The sequence below is a fragment of the Camelina sativa genome, chromosome 10 (assembly GCF_030686135.1).
Source record: "Camelina sativa cultivar CO46 ecotype springtype chromosome 10, ASM3068613v1".
Lineage (NCBI taxonomy): Eukaryota > Viridiplantae > Streptophyta > Magnoliopsida > Brassicales > Brassicaceae > Camelina > Camelina sativa.
The window spans coordinates 11,431,116-11,450,635 of NC_141889.1; the positions used below are offsets into that span (position 1 = coordinate 11,431,116).

A 19,520-nucleotide genomic window follows, 5' to 3' on the forward strand; every position below is an offset into this window, starting at 1 on the left:
AATATATTACATATCCAATTCTCCATAGATACATTCATTTTCTATGAATCAAGTACATAATTTTCTAACCCAACATTACTAGTGGGATTCACACCGATCTCACATTCTCACCCGGAAAATTAAGAATTAGAAACAAAATTATTTTAAAAAAAAACCGATTTTCATTCTTAATCACAAACAAAACTTATGGGAATCATAGATGGGTTTTTAAAGAATTTTGGAAACAATTAGTAAATGAACAATTCTTGGGTTCACTTCACACCCTTAAACGTGAATCTCTCTTATTCACTCCATTAATTTTAAATACCCAATCAAAATTTACCATGTAATTAATCCAAGCTAGCTAAAATAATTAATTTTATCTAAATAAGATAATTAAAATAAATCAACATAATTTAATAAGATAAATAATCTTACGTTTGATTTTATAATAATTAACCTTAACATTGTTTATAGTTTTTAGTTATAAAATCTAAACTTTAACCATTCTTTTATAAACTCTAACCGACATATAATTTCATCTAATTGTAAAATCTAAACTCTAACCACACTTTTAGAAAACTAAACCAAAATATAATTTCATCTATCTTAACATTTTTGAAGTACATTTTTGTGTCATTCTCTCTTATCTTTGTATCCAAACAAGTCTCAACTAAATTCTTTACAATCCTTACAACCAAACACAATCATTTTCTTATTTGATAATATTAATTTCCTAAAAACTATCTACCTAATTTAAATCAATGTTAGACTAAAATATAATTCTCCTTGCACTTTTATTTAATCTTATATTTAATTATTTTAATTACTATTTAATACATAAAGTGAATAAATTTTAGATTTTTTTCAGCATATGATGTGATTTGAATTTTTATAAACGGATATAAATTTTAAAATTTTTCTTAGGATATTTATAACCAAACAAGTATATCCACATTTAGAGCTCGAAATACATTTTTAAAGTACAATAGGGTGTCATCACTTTTTGGCTTTTTGCCATCTTCGGGTCAGATTTTTAACTAAAATTATAACCGATTCAATTATGCGGATCCTCCTTAAGATTATCAAATATTTTAGGTCGGTTTTTAATCCATAGCGTACTTATTTACATCCAATTAATGTCAATTAATGCCCATTGTATCTTAGGAAAGATCTAATTTACATGCCGAATTTTTAGGGCTGAGTTTGACAAAAAGAATTGATAACACAAATTCTGTAATCGCATCCATATAATATAACAACTAATTCAAGATGAATACATCTTAGGAAATATCTAATTTGCGTTTAATAAACGATTACATACTTGCTAAGTTCTTATTAGCTTTAAATGTACACTATTAATCCAATAATATCAATTGAGAATCAAAATAAGAATATGTCATATCATTCATTCCTAAATTATAACTAACCAAATCATAAAATGTATATTCTCAACTAGCGAATCAAGAGTTTATACAAAACCTATCTACAACCGTTAACAGTATATATATAGATGCAATTCACCATCGACTACAAGCACCACTAAACCATTACAGTATCATATATACAAAATAATAGACTCTTGGTGTACCACGGGGTAAAACCTAGTTTAATTGTAAAATCTTAACCTTAATCCTCTTTTATAAACTCTAACTAACATATAATTTCGTCTAATTGTAAAATCTAAACCCTAACCACACTTTTATAGAACCAAACCAAAATATAATTTCGTTTAATTGTAAAATCTTAACTTTAATCCTCTTTTATAAACTCAAACCGACATATAATTTCATATAATCTTAACATTAATCCTCTTTTCCATCCTACTTTTCAAAAATACTCCTCCATGTTGATCATCTTCAAAACTACCAATCCCTACGTTCAAAATGATCAAATTACACTTTCTTTAAGTGACAGCAACAATGTACAGTCACCAAAATCGAAACATTTTCCAGCCAAACTCAAATAATTTCCCGTCGAAAATAAAAAAAATCCCACCAAAATTATAAAATTGGATTTTCTCGCCAAAAATTATGAAATTTATACCTTATAAAACCCATCTTTACAAGATATTTATAAGTTTTTTTATAAGATTTTAATAAGGTAATTATAAGGCTTTTTTATAATGTTTTTATAAGTCATTTACAAAGTTTTTCTAAGACTTTTAGAAGGTTTAATAAGGTTTTTAATAAGATTTTTTTCTAAGGTTGCTAAAAATATTTTTCATTTGGTTGTCTAAAATATTTTTCAAAAATTTTGTATTTTCAATTTGGTTGACTAAAATATTTTTCAAGTAGGAGTAAAATGGTCATTAAAAATAAAGGAGGGCAAAACTGAAAATTGCCAAAACGAGAGTATTTTTGAAAAGAGGTCTACCAAAAAAAGTATTTCTAACAACTTCCCTAAATTATACACCTAAACCCTAACCATTTTAATTATAAACCCAAATCGACATATAATTTTGTTTAAACATATATCCTAATTCTCCTTTATAAATCCAAACCGACATATAATTTTGTTTAATTGGAAGATATAAGCTCTAATATCTATTTTATAAATCCAAACCGACATATAATTTTTTAATACTTATAATTTCCTTAATAAAAAATCAACATGTTTCCTTAATTTGTTTTGTTTTTCTGATTTTAACTTTGATTTATTTTTTAAATATAATATGACATGATATGTTCTTTTATTTTGATTGACTAATTAAGAGAGGTGAATAAGACCCAATAATTTTTCATTAAGAATGAATCAAGCGTGAAATCCCATTAAAAAACTTAGAAGAATCGTAACAAACTTTTACGAATTGCCAAGTATGAATGATAAAATGAGCTTGAGCTTCCTCTTTTTCCTTAAGGTAGGCCAAGAAGAATTCTTCTTGGTTAAAAATAATTGTTGTTTTTCCAATATCTGCTGGTTCATTAATTATTTCTCAAGTTAAAGCTCGCTAGGTTTCCTTAGGCCCACTGTCAGCCATATGATTCTAGAGAACGTTATCCGATGAATGTTGCAATACAAGTTCTTGTCCTACACCGAGGTGTTTGGTGGCTGCCCCCAAACCTTGCCTTGCCTTGGAAGGTTTTATGACGCTGTTGCTCCCCGGGTTTACTCTGAAGCGTTTATGCTCCTTGTTTTTGAACTTATTTGAAGAAGGGTTAGCTGGTGGCTTGACTGGTCGATGCATCTGTAAACACCACGTAAGGCTTATCCTAGGGTAGCTGGTTCTTTGGTGCATGCTCGAGTGGTCTAGGATGCTTGCTTCGGTTGTAATAGTTTGGAGCTATCCGCATAGGAACACTGCACCGACTACAGCTCGAATGTGCTACCAATTCGCTGCAACTACACCATCATCCTGCTATAGGATGGGAGCTCCTCAGTTGGCCAAAGCTCTTGGCTCCATACCAGCCATACGAAACATCCACTAGAGCTTGCAATGGCACAACTTCTGTCAACCGCTCCAACAGTGATGTTAGCAAGTCCGCACCTGAGGTAACACCAACATTGATACCGAGTTCACCAGCCTTGTCAATACCACCACCAGCCAAGTCTCCAAGTCCCCCTAATGAACTGGTCACTCAGCAACCTTCTCACATGTGATACTTAGGGCTACACTATCACTGGCCTGGGTAATCCCCTGGCCACGACCACGACCATGAGCGTCTTTACTACCAAGACTAGTAGCTCCAGCTCCTCTAACCATCTACACTTACGAGAACAAAGGCTAAGAAACCACACGATCGATACACACAATCGATACATACAGAGGCTACCAAGACTAGTAGCTCCAGCTCCCATTTTTATCATGATTCTTGTTTCATTCATGATCATATTCAAGAGTGGATGATTGGTAAAGGGGATCAGTCTAGTGATCTTTATCTCTTACTTCATCAACACCCCCCTGAAACATCTCATCATGTTGCATTTGTTGCTGTTTCTCTTGAGCTTTGGCATCAGCGTCTTGGTCACCCTTCTATTTCAAGGGTTCAGTTTATGTCTTCAAATTTAAATCTTCCTCAGAAACTTTCAGATTTTCATTGTAAAGTTTGTCATTTGTCAAAACAAAAACATTTGTCTTTTCCTTCAAATAATAATAAAATTTCTAAGGAACCTTTTTATTTAATTCATATAGATGTTTGGGGTCCTTTTCATATTACATCTATTAAGGGTTTTCGTTATTTCCTTACCATTGTTGATGATTGCACTCGATTTACCTAGATTTATTTCCTGCATTTGAAAAGTGATGTCTCAAGAGTATTTCCTTATTTTCTAAATCTTTTTCAACACCAATATGGTTTCAAAGAAAAAGCATAAGATCTGATAATGCACCAGAACTCCAATTTAAAGAATTACTTGCAAAATATGGCATTTTTCATTATCATTTGTGTGCATACACCCCTCAACATGACTCTGTTGTGGAAAGAAAACACCAAGATCTTTTAAATGTAGCAAGATCGTTATACTTTCAATCAAATGTTCCTCTAGCTTACTCGCCAGAGTGTGTTTCTACTGCTGCATTCTTGATTAATCGCACTCCAACACCAGTTTTAAAAGATAAAACTCCTTTTGAGATTTTAAACTCAAAACTTCCTGATTACACTTTCTTAAGAGTTTTTGGCTGCCTTTGTTATGCATCTACACATTCACATGGTAGGCATAAGTTTACAAAAAGAGCTAGAGCATGTGCATTTCTTGGTTATGAACCTATTTTTAGAGGTTACAAGGTTTTGGATCTTGAATCAAATACTTTGTCTATCACTCGTAATGTTGTGTTTCATGAGAAATGTTTTCCGTTCATTGATAATTCAATTCCACCAAGCATTACTTTCTTTGATGATTTAGTGAACTCTAATACTGAAATACAAAATAACAATAGTTCTTATATATATGATGATTTCATTGTTTCTTTGCCTGAAGTTAGACCTGTCACTAAGTCACAAATTGTTATAGTGCACACACCATCACAACCCTCTACCTCAGAAAACACTTTAAACACTAGAAATGATCAAACTCGGGATGATATGGCTAACACACTCAGGCCACACAGAGAGACACGTGATCATTGTTATCTTTCACAGTACCATTGCTCTAATGTTACAACAAAGCCTTCCTTCCTGCTTCTTCTTCTTTTCATGGTACTGCACATCCACTCTCTGCTTATTTTTCCTACGATAAACTCTCTCATGAGTATCGTCTGTTCTGCTTTGCCATTACTGCTGCAAAAGAACCAACCTCTTTTAAAGAGGCAGTGTTGTTGCAACATTGGCTTGATGCGATGAACATGGAATTGGATGCTCTTGTGAGCACATCGACTTGGGAAATTTATTCTCTACTTGATGGCAAACACGCCATTGGTTGTAAATGGGTGTATAAAATCAAGTACAAGTCAGATGGCTCTATTGAACGCTATAAAGCTCGTTTAGTAGCTAAAGACTACACACAACAAGAAAGAGTCGATTATCTTGATACTTTCAGCCCTGTGGCTAAACTTACAATAGTTTGTTTAATATTGGCTTTGACTGCTATCCACAATTGGTTCATCAATAAGATGGATGTTACAAATGCCTTCCTACATGGAGATTTGGAGGAAGATATTTATATGACATTACCAGAGGGATATGTTCCAAGACAGGGGGAGTTCTTACCTGCGAAACCTGTTTGCAGGCTTATCAAGTCTTTATACGGTCTCAAGCAGGCTTCCAGACAATGGTTTCACAAGTTTTCGAGTGTTCTTCTCGATCATGGTTTCATTCAGTCACTCTTTGATCCTGCGTTCTTTGTGAAATCAGATTCAGGAGCCTTTCTAGCATTGTTGGTTTATGTGGATGAAATTTCATTAGTGAGCAACAAGGATTATGCAGTCTTGGATGTCAAATCATTTCTTGCTCGAGAATTCAAGCTCAAGGAATTAAGCCAAATGCGATATTTTTTTTGGATTGGAGATAGCGAGAGCTGAAGAAGGTATCTCTATTCTCAGCGCAAATATACACTTGAGCTACTTGAAGAATTTGGTTTTTTTGGTTGCAAACCTCATCCAACCCCTATGGAACTGAATCTGAAATTAAGTGATGAAGTAGGAGAAGTCTTATCTGATGCTTCCTATTACAGACGATTGATTGGTAAACTGGTCTACCTAACAGTTACTAGACCAGATATATGTTTTGCTGTCAACAAACTCAGTCAATATCTTCAAACACCAAGGAAGCCTCATCTGGATGTTGTTCATCGCATTCTTGCTTATTTGAAGAATGATCCAGATCAAGGCTTACTTTACTCGGCCAAATCTATCCTCTCTCTTCGTGCTTTTGCAAACGCAGATTGGGGAATTGTCCTGAGACAAGCAGATCCATCTCTGGTTTCTGCGTTTTTCTAGGTGATTCCTTGATATCTTGGAAGTCAAAGAAGCAGGACGTTATTAGTTGTAGCTCTGCAAAAGCAGAGTATCGCAGCATGGCCAACACTACTTGTGAATTGCTATGGATTAACTCTCTTCTTGAAGATCTACAAGTTCCTCTTGTTGATCCCATTGTGATGTATTGTGATAATGAAGCTGCTTTACATATCGCCAAGAACTCTGTTTTCCATGAACGCACGAAGCACATCGATCATGACTGTCATGTGGTTCGTGAACGTGTCGCTTTTGGCTTCATGAAGGTTATCCACATTGGCACACAACATCAACTCGCAGACCTGCTCACAAAGCCGCTAACTGAGAAGCAATTCCTTTATCTATTGTCCAAGATGGGATTACATCACTTGTACTCGCCATCTTGAGGGGGAGTATCAGATTATATATATATCGGTTTAATCACTTGGTTTAATCCTTCTACTTGTTTATGGTTAGACCTTGGTTATCTTAGATTGTATTTAAGGAACAATCTTGTATCATTGGAAACTTAATGAAGCATTCTATAATAGAAGAAAAGTTTGTTAGATCTGAAAATTTGGCTTCTCTAGATTTTGATGTGCTCAATATTCCAATCACCACAGTAGCAGCAGAGTCATCATTTAGCATTGGAGGTCGGGTATTGAATCCTTACAGGAACCGTCTCCTTCCAAAAAATGTTCAAGCATTGTTATGTACTAAAAACTGATTACGTGGTTATGCTGAGTTAGAAGGTATGAATCCATAATTTTTTTTTATAATTAACTTTCCTTGCTTTGTTGATTTATATTTTCTAATTAGAGGTGACATTGAAGACAACTTTGATGATGGAGTTGAAGGTATTACATTCATGGCTAGTAGCTCAGGAGTATGAGACCAAGGTAAAAAAAAATTGAGATTGTTACTTAAGAATAGACGTTATGACAGAAATACCATTGTTTTGTTGTTGTTTTTATGACTTTGTTTTTGGTTTTGATACTTCTATATGCTTTTGTCTATTCTTGACTATGCTATTGGTTTTATCTATGTTAACACGTACATAATAAATTTGGTTTTATCTATGATAACACAATTCTTAAATATATTTGGTATACTTTATCTATATGATATAAGATTATAAATTTTTGAAAATTTTCACAGATATAATAAAATACACAAAATAAATAAAAATCACATTTGTTTTTGGTACCAAAAATCTAAAGACACAAAAATACACAATTTAAAATGTAAAATAAATCACATAAGACAAAAAAAATTTTGGGTATCTATGGATTTACCCACAAAACTAAAATTCCGTTCGGGTTTACCCACAAGACTTAAAACCCGTTCGAATTTTTTAAATTGGAGCTTTTTGTGAGCGAGCTTTTTCGGCTTTGGGCCGGGACGGGTTTTTTACCCACCACGAGTTGTGAGTGAAGCATTTGTCATAAAACCGTTGACAAGTTTAATAAGAAGTTCACAATCTATTTAAAAAACTATTGATGTGTAATCTCGGATCCAAGTATAGTGTAGTATCGATAGTAGCTCATTTGCTTCCGCCTTCTAAGCTGATTCAGAATGATTTAAGTTTGTTGCACCCCAAACAATAGGGACTCCTCGATGACTACGAATGATCCACCCTCCGTTCAATTGTCGATTATGGTTGTTTAAAATTGTACTGATAAGATTATTATTATGTCAAATATATTCGAACTTTAATAAACTACACTAAATTTTGAAACCAAACCAAAAACTAAACTAAATACTGAATTCACATTACGAAATCTAGTATACTCGTTAGGGCCATCATTTTTTACTTCACAGAACTTACCCCATTCGATCTTTTTCTTTTTCTTTACAACTGACGACCAGATATTTCGGTCTATATGCCTCTAAAGAAAAGTTTTCGTTGACGACCAAAAAAAGAAAAGTCATTCGTCAACGTCTTCGGAAGAAAGGAATCCAAAGTTTCTCTTTCTCTCTCTCTCACTATGTATTTTTGATTTACTTCAGCTTTGTTTTCCACTGAGTCTTTCTTTTCTTTATCGGCTCCTGTGGCGGCTTCTTCTTCTTCTTCTGAATGATCCACTTCAGTCGTCGACCAAGCTCTGATACCATGTTGAAGTTTTGCTCTTGTATTATACCAGAAGCCATTGATTTAAATACAGAGCATGGTAGAGAAAAAACAGAGAATGAAAAAGTGGAAACCTATTATTCTAGACAATTTTGCCGTATGACATTACACACAATTATATAGAGTGCTACGGTCGTACCCGTTCGTTTAATAACAAAAACAACGCAACTATCTAACATATACCTATTAACATACACCCATTAATACACATACACATATCTAAGTATATATTAAACATGTAGCATACGACCGAACTCAATTATCACTAACACTCCCCCTTAATTTAGTTTCGGTCTAACTCTAATTGTCTGTCAACAGTCTTGGAGTCTCCATGAATTTCATCACGTGTACTCCGTGATCTTCTGTCACTTCTACTCCAAATGTTCTGGCAACCTTCTTCCACTCACTTTTTCTTCGTTTATCCCAGCTTTCAACTTCATAGTCAATATTCTTCTTCCTTGAGGATCATTTATGGAACAGCGATTGAAACACCTCTTTGATGATCTTCTCTCCTTGGCTTGTCATCACTTGGATATTCCCTGCAACTGCCTACTTCTCCCTTTTATCTCTTGGGTAAACAGTTCCTTTCTTGCTTGGTGTCTTCCTTTGAACACCATCAGATTCACGTCTCGTGCGTGAAACGTTTTCACGTCTTCATCGGTTATCTTATCAACCGATTTATGCTCCGTTTTTTCTATGAGGTAAGCATCCTCCTTTAGTGCTTGGTGTTCAATTTGATCACCATAAAGTGCTCCATTTTTTCTTTGAGGTAAGCATCCTCCTTTATTGGTTGGTGTCACTCTTTGATCACCATCACGCCTCTGTGACGTCTCTTCTTCGGTTATCTGTATAACCTCACAATTTGTGCAGTGCGTGAATCTTCTCCACGTCTTCCTCGAACAAGCTTCAGAATTCTCCTTCCACAACTCAAAGGAGAATAAAAGAAAATAAAGTTCTTGTCATTCTTGATGATGTGGATAATCTAAAGTTACTTGAGACCTTGGTGGGAAAAACTGAATGGTTTGGATCAGGAAGCAGAATTATTGTGATCACCCAAGATAGGCAACTTCTCGAGGCTCATAAGATTGATCTTATATATGAAGTGGAGTTCCCATCTAAAGCTCTTGCTCTTAAGATGTTATGCCGTTCTGCTTTTGAGCAAGACTCCCCACCCCGTGGTTTTATGGAAGTCACAGTTAAAGTGGCCGAGCTCGCAGGTTATCTTCCTTTGGGTCTGAGTATGTTGGGTTCGTCTTTAAGAGGAAGGGGAAAAAAAGAGTGGGGGGAGATGCTGTCTGAGCTCCAAAATGGTTTGCACGAAGATATTGAGAAAATATTAAGAGCTAGGTACGATAAGTTAGATCAAAATTGCCAAGAGTTATTTGTTTACATCGCATTTGCATGTTTATTCAATTGTGCCCAAGTTAGTTACATCAAAGACTTTCTCGAAGATAGGCTTAGCGATAGGCGTAAAGTGTTGGCTGAGAAGTCCTTCATTCGCATAACATCACGATATGAAACTATAGAGATGCACAGATTCATTCATATAACATCACGATATGAAACTATAGAGATGCACAGTTTGCTACAGAAGTTGGGCAGAAAAATCGTTCACGCAGAGTCCATTAATAATCCTGGAAAACGTCGATTTCTGGTGGATGCTGACGATATATTTACCCATAATACTTTAAGTTATTTTGCGTATTCTCATAATGTGTCGTTACTTTTATACCAGTAGTAATTAATATGTCATTTGGTCGACATTGATCAACTTGGACGCATTGTCTCCACTTCCACATGCTTAATAATGGTTTTCTTGGGATTTTTTACAGGGCACGGAAACTCTGGTAGGAATATATTTCAACACATCAGATATCAGTGAGCCATTTTTGATACAGGAAAAGTCGTTCGAAGGCATGTGTAATCTCCAGTTTCTAATAGTTTGCGATTATGGCTGGGGGCGAAAGAACGAAGCCAGCAGATTGTATCTACCTCAGGGACTCGTTTATTTGCCCCGTAAACTCAGATTGCTAATCTGGAATAACTTTCCACTAAAGAGTTTTCCATCTAATTTTAAGGCCGAGTTTCTCGTTGAACTAGAAATGGAGGATAGTAAGCTTGAGAAGCTGTGGGAAGGAACTCAGGTACTAAATTCCAAATTTTATTTCAAAGTTTCAAATGGTGTTTGCTTAGTTGTTAATGTTTTCATACTTTTTTGTTAGAAAGCCCTAATGAATCTGTCTGTTTGTTTTCAGGCACTTGGAAGCCTCAAGAAGATAAATATGCGTAATTCCAGATATTTGAAAGAAATTCCAGATCTATCTTTAGCCATAAACCTTGAGAAATTATATCTTTTTGGATGCAAGTCCTTGTTGACACTTCATTCCTCGATTCAGTATGTCATTAAACTTAGGAGGTTAAATATGGGGAATTGCACAAAGCTAGAGAGTGTTCCAACTCATGTCAACTTGAAATGCTGGAAGTCTCTAGAGTACCTCAATCTCAGAGGATGTATCCGGTTGAGAAATTTCCCTCAGATTTCGTTGTACAATTCAACCGGTTTCTTTTGGTCGGAATTAATATTAACCCTCAGTTATCTTGAGCAGTAAGTCTCTCTCTCTCTCTCTCTCTCTATGTTTTTACTGATTGACATCAGAGTGCTTTCTCTTATGAATCTTCATTACTTCTCTCTACCGTCTCCCAGGGCGTCTTCTTCTTCTCGCAGCAGATACGATGTTTTCTCAAGCTTCAGTGGGGACGATGTTTTCTCAAGCCATTTTAAGAAGGAGCTCCACCACAAATCAATCAGTACATTCATGGACCACGGGATCGTGAGAAGTCGCTCAATCGGCACTTCGCTTTTATCGGCGATTAGAGAATCGAGGATCTCAATCGTCATCTTCTCTAAGAACTACGCTTCTTCCACCTGGTGCTTAAATGAATTGGTGGAGATCCATGATCAGTCTTGTAAGACATTGTTAGGGAGAAGATCAGTCATTCCGATTTTCTACGACGTTGATCCTTCGGAAGTTAGAAAACAGACCGGTGAATTTGGCGAGGCCTTCAAATTGACATGCGAGCGCAGACCAGAGGACAAACAAAGATGGATACAAGCTCTCAGGGATGTAGCTAGTTTGGCTGGAGAGGATTATCGAAACTGGTATATTGTTTTCTCTGTTCCATTATTGGTGTGTGTATTTTAATTTTAATTAGTATATCTTTGCATAAACTTCCGCTGTGCTTTTAGGGTGCCTCTCTAATGACGCGTTCAACTATTGTTATTAGGCCTGACGAAGCAACCATGATTGCAAAGATATCCGAAGATGTTTCAAATAACATTATTACACAATGGATTTTTTTTGACGAATCAGTCGGACTTGAAGCTCATATAGGTAACGAGTTCAATATCAGGAAGAGAAGATGGTAGGAATTGCTGGACCTTCAGGGCAATTCGAGATGACTATGTCATGAACACTGGGAAGAACAGTTTATGTAAGAAATTCTTGAACAAAATGGATATAAAGATAGAGCAATTAGTGTGGTGGAGTGGAGCAATGGCTTAAAGCACAAGAAAGTTCTTATATATCGTTCTTGATGCTTGATGATCTAGGTCTGTTAAAGACCTTCGTGGGAGAAACTGGATAGTTTAATTGTGCTTCCTAGCAAAACTATCGTGTGTTGATGACTAAAAGATATGGAAGAAATGTTGATATTTTTAATTTTGTAAATTTATCTTTAAATTAGTCGACATCAAAGATAAGTTAATAAACAAAATACGGCAAAAGAATATGTTAGTTAACATTTGTTTTTTTTTTTTTTTTTTAACTTTAAAGAAAAAAAACACTTGTATTTTTAAAAAAATCTCACCAGTCCCATACGAAAGGCAAAACAAAGCACAGTCATTTTAGTAAAATTACAGACGAAATTATATTAAAAAAAAAAAAAAGTCTTCGCGCAAGTCTTCTTCTCCGAGTCACACTTTTACGAAGTTTCTCTCTTTATCTCCTTCTCCATATTACTGCTTTACCTCAAATGTTGAGAACGATATCTCTTCTCTATGGCTTCATCTTGCAGTCGGAGATACGACGTTTTCCCAAGCTTCAGCGGCGAAGATGTCCGTAAATCATTCCTCAGCCATCTTCTCAAGGAGCTTAACCGCAAATCAATCAATACATTCATCGACCACGGGATCGAGAGAAGCCGCCCAATCGCCCCTGAGCTTTTATCGGCGATTAGAGGATCGAGGATCTCAATCGTCGTCTTCTCTAAGAAATATGCTGCTTCCACCTGGTGCTTGAATGAATTGGTTGAGATCCACCACTGTTCCAAGGAATTGGATCAAATGGTGATTCCAATTTTCTACAACGTTGATCCTTCGGAAGTTAGAAAACAGAGCGGTGAATTCGGAAAGGTCTTTGAAGAGACATGCAAGGGAAAATCAGATGATGAGAAACAAAGATGGATAAGAGCTCTCGCAGATGTGGCTAATATGGCTGGAGAGGATTCTCGAAACTGGTATTGTTTCGAATTTTTTGTTTGATTAGGCTTAAGACTGCGATTGTAGAGTGTTCCTTGTTGACTATTTGAGTATTGATTTTTTTAGGTGTGATGAAGCCAACATGATTGAAACAATTGCCAATGATGTTTCCAATAAGCTCATAACACCACCATCGAGTGATTTTGGTGATTTTGTTGGTGTTGAAGCTCATTTAGAGAGCTTGAATTTATTGTTGTGCTTGGAATCTGAAGAAGCTAGAATGGTAGGGATTGTAGGACCCTCGGGGATTGGTAAGACTACCATTGCAAGAGCTTTGTTTACTCAACTCTCTACTCAATTCCACCATTGCGCTTTCGTAGCTTATAAAAGAACCAACCGAAACGACTATTGCATGAAGCTGTGCTGGGAAGAACGTTTTTTATCAGAAATTTTATGTCAAAAGGACATCAAGATTTTGCATTTAGGTGCGGTAGAACAAAGGCTAAAGAACAAGAAAGTTCTTATTATACTTGACGATGTGGATGATCTTGAGATGCTAAAGACCTTGGTGGGACAAACTGGATGGTTTGGATTAGGGAGCAGAATCATTGTGATCACTCAAGATAAGCGGCTTCTCAAGGCTCATAGTATTGACCTTATTTATGAGGTGGAGTTCCCATCTAAAGATCTGGCTCTGCAAATGTTTTGTCGATCTGCTTTTGGGGAAAACTCTCCTCCTAGTGATTTCATGAAGCTAGCTGGTGAAGTTGCAGTTCTTGCCGGAAATCTTCCTTTAGGTCTGACGGTCTTAGGTTCTTCTTTAAGAGGGAAGGATAAGGAGGAGTGGATGGAGATGCTGCCTAGGCTCCAAAATGGTCTAGATGGTAAAATAGAGAAAACATTAAGAATTAGCTATGATGAGTTAGATGGCAAAGATCAAGACTTATTCCTTTACATTGCGTGTTTATTCAATGGTCACAAAGTCAATTATATCAAAAACTTGCTTGGAGATAGTGTTAACACTGGGATTAAAATGCTGGCTGACAAGTCCCTAATACGTATAACACCACCCAATAAAACAGTTCAGATGCACAACTTGCTACAGAAGTTGGGTAAAGAAATTGTTCGTTCAGAGTCTATTCACAATCCTGGAAAACGTCGATTCTTGGTGGATGCTAAGGATATTATTGATGTATTTACGGAAAACACTGTGAGTTCTTCTGCATATGATTGACGTGTCTAACTCTATATAAAAAAGTTCATTGAATGTTTCTCAAGATATTGTCTTTCTTTTGTGGGGATTTTTTTCAGGGTACAGAAAATGTGTTAGGCATATATTTTAACACATCAGGAATCAATGAGCCATTGGTTATAAGTGAACATTCTTTCAAAGGAATGCGCAATCTCCAATTTATAAAAATTTACAAGGAGTGGTCGGGGGAGACTAGTGAAGGCATATTGGATTTACCTCGAGGCCTTGTTTATTTTCCCCGTAAACTCAGATTGCTACATTGGGACGAATATCCATTGAAGTGTATACCTTCTAACTTTAGGACAGAGTTTTTGGTTAAACTAACAATGGAGAATAGCAAGCTTGAGAAGCTGTGGGAAGGAATCCAGGTATTTTCATGTTTTGTTCTCACCCTCAACCAATAATTCTTAGCTTTACATTGTAGAACGTTACCCTCACCCAATTTTACTGAGCTTTACATTGCAGAACTTTATTTTAATGTTCTACATTTAGTTTTATAGTTTTGCTAATTAATATCGAGGAAGTTTTATAGTTTTGCCGTATTTTGTTTACAGCCACTTCGAAATCTCAAGAAGCTAAGATTGGACGGGTCTAGGAAGTTGAAAGATATTCCAAATCTTTCAAAGGCCATAAATCTCGAGAAACTGAATCTTTGGGGATGTGCATCTTTGGTTACACTTCCTTCCTCCTCTATTCGAAACCTCATTAAACTTAGGAAAGTGACCATGGAGGGATGCATAAAACTCGAGACTCTTCCAAATGACGTCATCTTGGGATCTTTTGATTACCTCAATCTCAGTGGATGCTTAAGGTTGAGAAGTTTTCCTGGGATTTCAAGAAACATCTCGGGGCTCATTCTTGATGGAACTGCAATAGAAGAAGAAGATTCTGTCAGCATTGAGAATATCTCTGGGATCACTAACCTTGATTGGAGTGGTTGTCCCATGAGATGTATGCCTTCTAACTTTCATCTAGAATATCTCGTTGAACTCACAATGAGAGATAGCAAACTTGAGAGGCTATGGGAAGGAGTCCAGGTATTTTTCTCTAAAGTTTCATAATTAGGTTTTGTTTTCAAGTTTGTCACTTTTCTTCACCTCAAATTTCAGTTAATGCATTGTTTTCTCATTTCTGCTTTCAGTCGCTTAGAAACCTCGTGTATATGGATTTGTCAGGAAGTGAAAACCTGAAAGAAGTTCCAGATCTTTCAGAGGCCATTAATCTCGAGAGATTGGAACTCAACGACTGCAAAAGTTTGGTTTTTTTCCGTTCCTCCATTGGGAATCTCAATAAACTCAAGGTGTTGCGCATGAGTGGATGTACAAGACTCGAGTCTCTTCCTACTGATGTCAACTTGGTATCTCTCGATTATCTTAACCTCAGTGGCAGCAAAAGGTTGAGAAGTTTTCCTCGGATTTCAAGGAACATATCAAGGCTCTTTCTAGATGGAACTGCCATAGAAGAGGACCAAGACTGTTTCTTTATTGGTGAAATATGTGGGCTCACTGAACTTTTTTGGAGTGACTGTCCAATGAAATATATGCCTTCTACTTTTCACCCAGAATATCTCGTTGAACTCACAATGCCAGGTAGCAAGCTTGTGGAGTTGTGGGAAGGAGTTCAGGTAAAGTTTCTCGTCAAATCTTTGTTAATATTATTTTGCTATATGATTTGCTTGATCAGTAGACTTAGTTAAGAGTATATTTTTTTAGTAAAGCCTTATACTATGGCAAGTCCAATAACCTTAACATAATTGCCTTACAAAATCAGTTAACACCAAAATTGGCTAATTGATAACAGTATGTTTTATTTCTGTTTCAGTCGCTTAGAAATCTCAGGAAGATGGATTTGTCAAGAAGTGAAAACCTGAAAGAAATCCCAAATCTTTCTAAGGCCACCAATCTCGAGTATTTGGATCTAACCGCATGCAAAAGTTTGGTGATTCTTCCTTCGTCAATTAGGAATCTCAACAGACTGAAGAAGCTGAGCATGAAAGGATGCACTAGGCTCGAGGTTCTTCCAAATGATGTTAACTTGGAATCTCTCAATCACCTCGATCTCAGTGGATGCTCACAGCTGAGAAGTTTTCCTCAGATTTCGACAAGCATTTCACTGCTCTATCTAGACTACACTTCCATTGAAGAAGTTCCTTCTTGGATTGAAAATTTCTATGGGCTCACTACTCTAATGATGCGTGGTTGCCAAAGGTTAAAAAACGTTTCTCCAAACGTTTTTAAATTGGGAAGTCTTACGGTGGTAAACTTTTCAGACTGTGGAGGAGTCACAGCATTAGGTAGTGCAAGTATGGTTGCAACAGTACAACTAAATCCTCGAATAATATATTTGTGTGGCGAACGTTTTTACTCGCCGTATTCAATCTTAACAGTGTGTGCAAAGAATTGTGAATCGCTCCAGATTGTATCTCACTCCTTCCTCAATCCAATGAGTGGTCTTGAACTCCATAATTGCTTCAGTTTGGATCAAGATACGCGGGAACTCATCGTACAATCGGCTTTCAACTATGTCATCTTACCTGGTAGAGAAGTGCCGACATATTTCACGCATCAAGCTGGTGGCAGTTCCCTAGATATCTCTTTACCTCAGAGCTCTCTCTCTCAACAAAATTTGGGATTCAAGGCTTGCATCATGCTTGAACCTCCTACTGACCCCAATGATCGTTCTGGAAACATCGGAGTGGGGTGGTACTTCAGAGGCAAAAGCAGTGTACATCATTTTTACGTTGACGTGGACTCATGTAAGGTGGATCATCTGGTTATGTTCCAGTTTGGGTTCCTGGTAGGAGATATCAACGATCCTCCATCTGAGCTAGACTACAACCGTGTGGAATTTGAGTTCTTCCACCATTACAATGCTTGTTCTTGCATCAGATGTGGGGCTAACCGCTGCACACAAACGTGTCCCTTGTCGCTCGAGAGGATAAAAGGATGCGGTGTACGACTGTTTAATGTTTCTCCATCTCCAGGTGGTGCTGCTAGAATCTCTGAAACAGAGTACAACCAACAGTCCGGAGAAAAATGTAATATTGTAGAGACTGGGAGAAGTAAGAAGCGGAAGCTGGTACGCCTTTTGGATCAAAATTATGCCAAAATCAATACCATAGGGTGAATTATTTAATAGAATAGATTGTTTGATTGATAAATGCAGATTACATCAGGAACATCTGAAGAATGTTTGAACTTACCAGACCAAATAGTAGCAGACGACACAGGATTGACGGCTCCAAATCTGGAGCTTTCGTTATGGCAGGGAGAAGCTTCTGCCCGGGTTTCTTCTAGAAGGAAGATAATGTCGTCAGCAGTTTCTTCTAGCAACTTTCATGATGATGGAGCATCGTTGTCTCTTTCCCTTTCTCCTTCGTATCCATATATGGAGGAAGAAGTCTTGTGTATTGATCCCATGATAACTGAATGTTATGAGCCAAAGCCTTAGCCTTAGCTCTAGTTGTCACACCCGTTATCTAAACTAAAGAACAAGGAGATTGAAAACTAACTTCCCTTTAACCCAAGTCTCTCTTTGAGAATTAGGTTAATTGTTGGAAGCTTGGAATTCTCATTAGCATAAGAGGGTTCTTATATAGAACCTTACAAATCGATCTATCTCTCCTATTAAAAGAAAACTATATAAAACTTTAAATCTAACTTAAAAGGAATAAAACCATAATTATATATCCTAATAATATATCAAAAGCCAATGATCTTATCATTACTCCCCTCTTCCACTTGAAGCTTGAGGTCTTCCACTTGAAGCTTGTCCTCAAGGTTCAGCTCATGGCATGTCCTCCTCTTCAATTGGTTCGTCGTCCTGATTAGCTCCATCATTGACTACCGTGATTTAAAAAAGGACTGGTTTGCAAACATGCCTTCGGGTGAAGAATTCATCACAGTTGAAGCAGAGATTTTTTGCTCGTCGCTCTTCCATTTCTGCGGTGGTCAATTTCTTCAAAAACAGTTGTTGAGGAGCCGGTTTCTCTTCTGTTTGTTGGGGCAACTGAGCTTCCTCGTCTTTTCCACCCTTGGAGCTATCACGATTTCCTGTTCTAGGGAACAAGACCGAGTGTTGAGCTATTGGTGCCAAATGTCCTCCAAACGTTCATGTCCGCTTGTCATTATCGATCTTGTATTCATTATCTCGAGCATATTCCATAGCTTTAAAAATTGTCTCAGGACGGAGATACTCGACTTCCTTCCTTAAACTATCTGTAAGTCCAACGCAAAACTGCCACAGTTGCTGGTCTCCAGTTAGTCTCGTTTGCCTTCCCAAACATTCCTCAAATTGGTTACAATACTCATCAACTGTTTTCCTATGTCGTAGATTACATAACTCTCCAATTGGACTCACAACATCGGCTTTTCCAAAACGACTTTTACAAATCCTTTTAAATTCAGCCCAGCCTAGCCTATGCGTGACTAACCTTCTCAAATTGTTGTGCCAGTGATAAACTTTACCAGTCAGGACAAAGGTTGCTTGGCGAACTCGTGCATCATCATTGAAGATGCCTTGATCTTCGAAATAATCTTCGCACTTTTGCAGCCACTCGACAGCGTTAGCCGTTCCGTCGTAAGGTGGAAACTCCATTTTGGCTGGTGTTACGGTGTATTCAACCAAACCACCACCGCCTTCGTTTCTAAGCTTATCCTCTTTCCCTCCTCTCAATCATGTCTGCACACGGAAATCACCTTGTGAGAAGTCAAAATTAGTTTTCTCCCCAATCTGTCTCACATGCCAATCTCCACCTCCATCTGTTCGCCGGTGACCTCGCTCCTTCTCCTCCGAGCAAAACAGCCATGGTCCACAAGAGTAAGCGTTTTTTTGTTCCTATCTCATTTGATTGGCTTTTGTCATCACAGATGCTTGCTCACCAAACGCTTGATTCAGTTGTGTTGCAGCAGATTTTGAAGTCTCGTTCAAGGTTGTGGCTTTTGCTGTTACCAAACTTTTCTGCATCTCCGTCTGCTCTTGTGGTAACTCTTCTACAAGAGCTTTTGTCTTATCACGTTGTTCTTCATGCAAGGCTGCGACCATCTCTAGTGTCGTTGAAGTTGTGTCCAACGCGGCTTGTTGCGTCTCTGTAGTTGTTTTGAGGTTTTCCACCGTTGAACATAAGGGATTCAATATTCCCTTGATTTCGCAGATTTTCCTCTTCATGTCTTCCATCTTTGTGTCCAAACTCTCTATCTTTGCAAACAACTTTGCGAGTTCTGCCGCAACAAAATCGTTCTCACCCATTGAATCGGTTGACTCTGATACCAAGTTGTTATGAGCCAAAGCCTTAGCCTTAGCTCTAGTTGTCACA

The 19,520-nt window shown here is 37.0% G+C and overlaps 2 protein-coding genes and 1 pseudogene across 3 annotated transcripts; 2 read left to right on the forward strand and 1 right to left on the reverse strand.

Annotated features, from left to right (window-relative positions):
- The first annotated feature begins 8,632 nt into the window (after positions 1 to 8,632).
- LOC104718664 (uncharacterized) lies at positions 8,633 to 12,261 on the forward strand. The gene is made up of 6 exons (XM_087469097.1): positions 8,633 to 9,246; positions 9,348 to 9,824; positions 10,310 to 10,621; positions 10,733 to 11,082; positions 11,182 to 11,637; positions 11,763 to 12,261. Exons 3-6 carry the CDS (start codon positions 10,394 to 10,396, stop codon positions 11,902 to 11,904), a joined length of 1,176 nt encoding a protein of 391 aa, XP_087325223.1. The 5' UTR covers positions 8,633 to 9,246; positions 9,348 to 9,824; positions 10,310 to 10,393; the 3' UTR covers positions 11,905 to 12,261.
- Positions 12,262 to 12,355: 94 nt separating this feature from the next.
- On the forward strand, positions 12,356 to 17,817 carry LOC147936003 (disease resistance protein RPP4-like). 2 transcript variants are annotated; one of them, XR_015568453.1, is made up of 7 exons: positions 12,356 to 12,992; positions 13,081 to 14,164; positions 14,266 to 14,574; positions 14,761 to 15,243; positions 15,382 to 15,830; positions 16,028 to 17,284; positions 17,372 to 17,817. XR_015568453.1 is itself a non-coding variant. In XM_087469085.1 (7 exons), the coding sequence occupies exons 1-7, from the start codon at positions 12,535 to 12,537 to the stop codon at positions 17,654 to 17,656; spliced, it is 4,359 nt and encodes a 1,452-aa protein (XP_087325211.1). In that variant the 5' UTR covers positions 12,388 to 12,534; the 3' UTR covers positions 17,657 to 17,817. The 2 variants fall into 2 exon arrangements, 1 of the variants encoding a protein (XP_087325211.1); XM_087469085.1 differs by having other exon boundaries at positions 12,388 to 12,992; positions 15,348 to 15,830.
- A 123-nt stretch (positions 17,818 to 17,940) lies between these two features.
- On the reverse strand, positions 17,941 to 19,453 carry LOC147936004 (uncharacterized; annotated as a pseudogene).
- Positions 19,454 to 19,520: the final 67 nt, after the last annotated feature.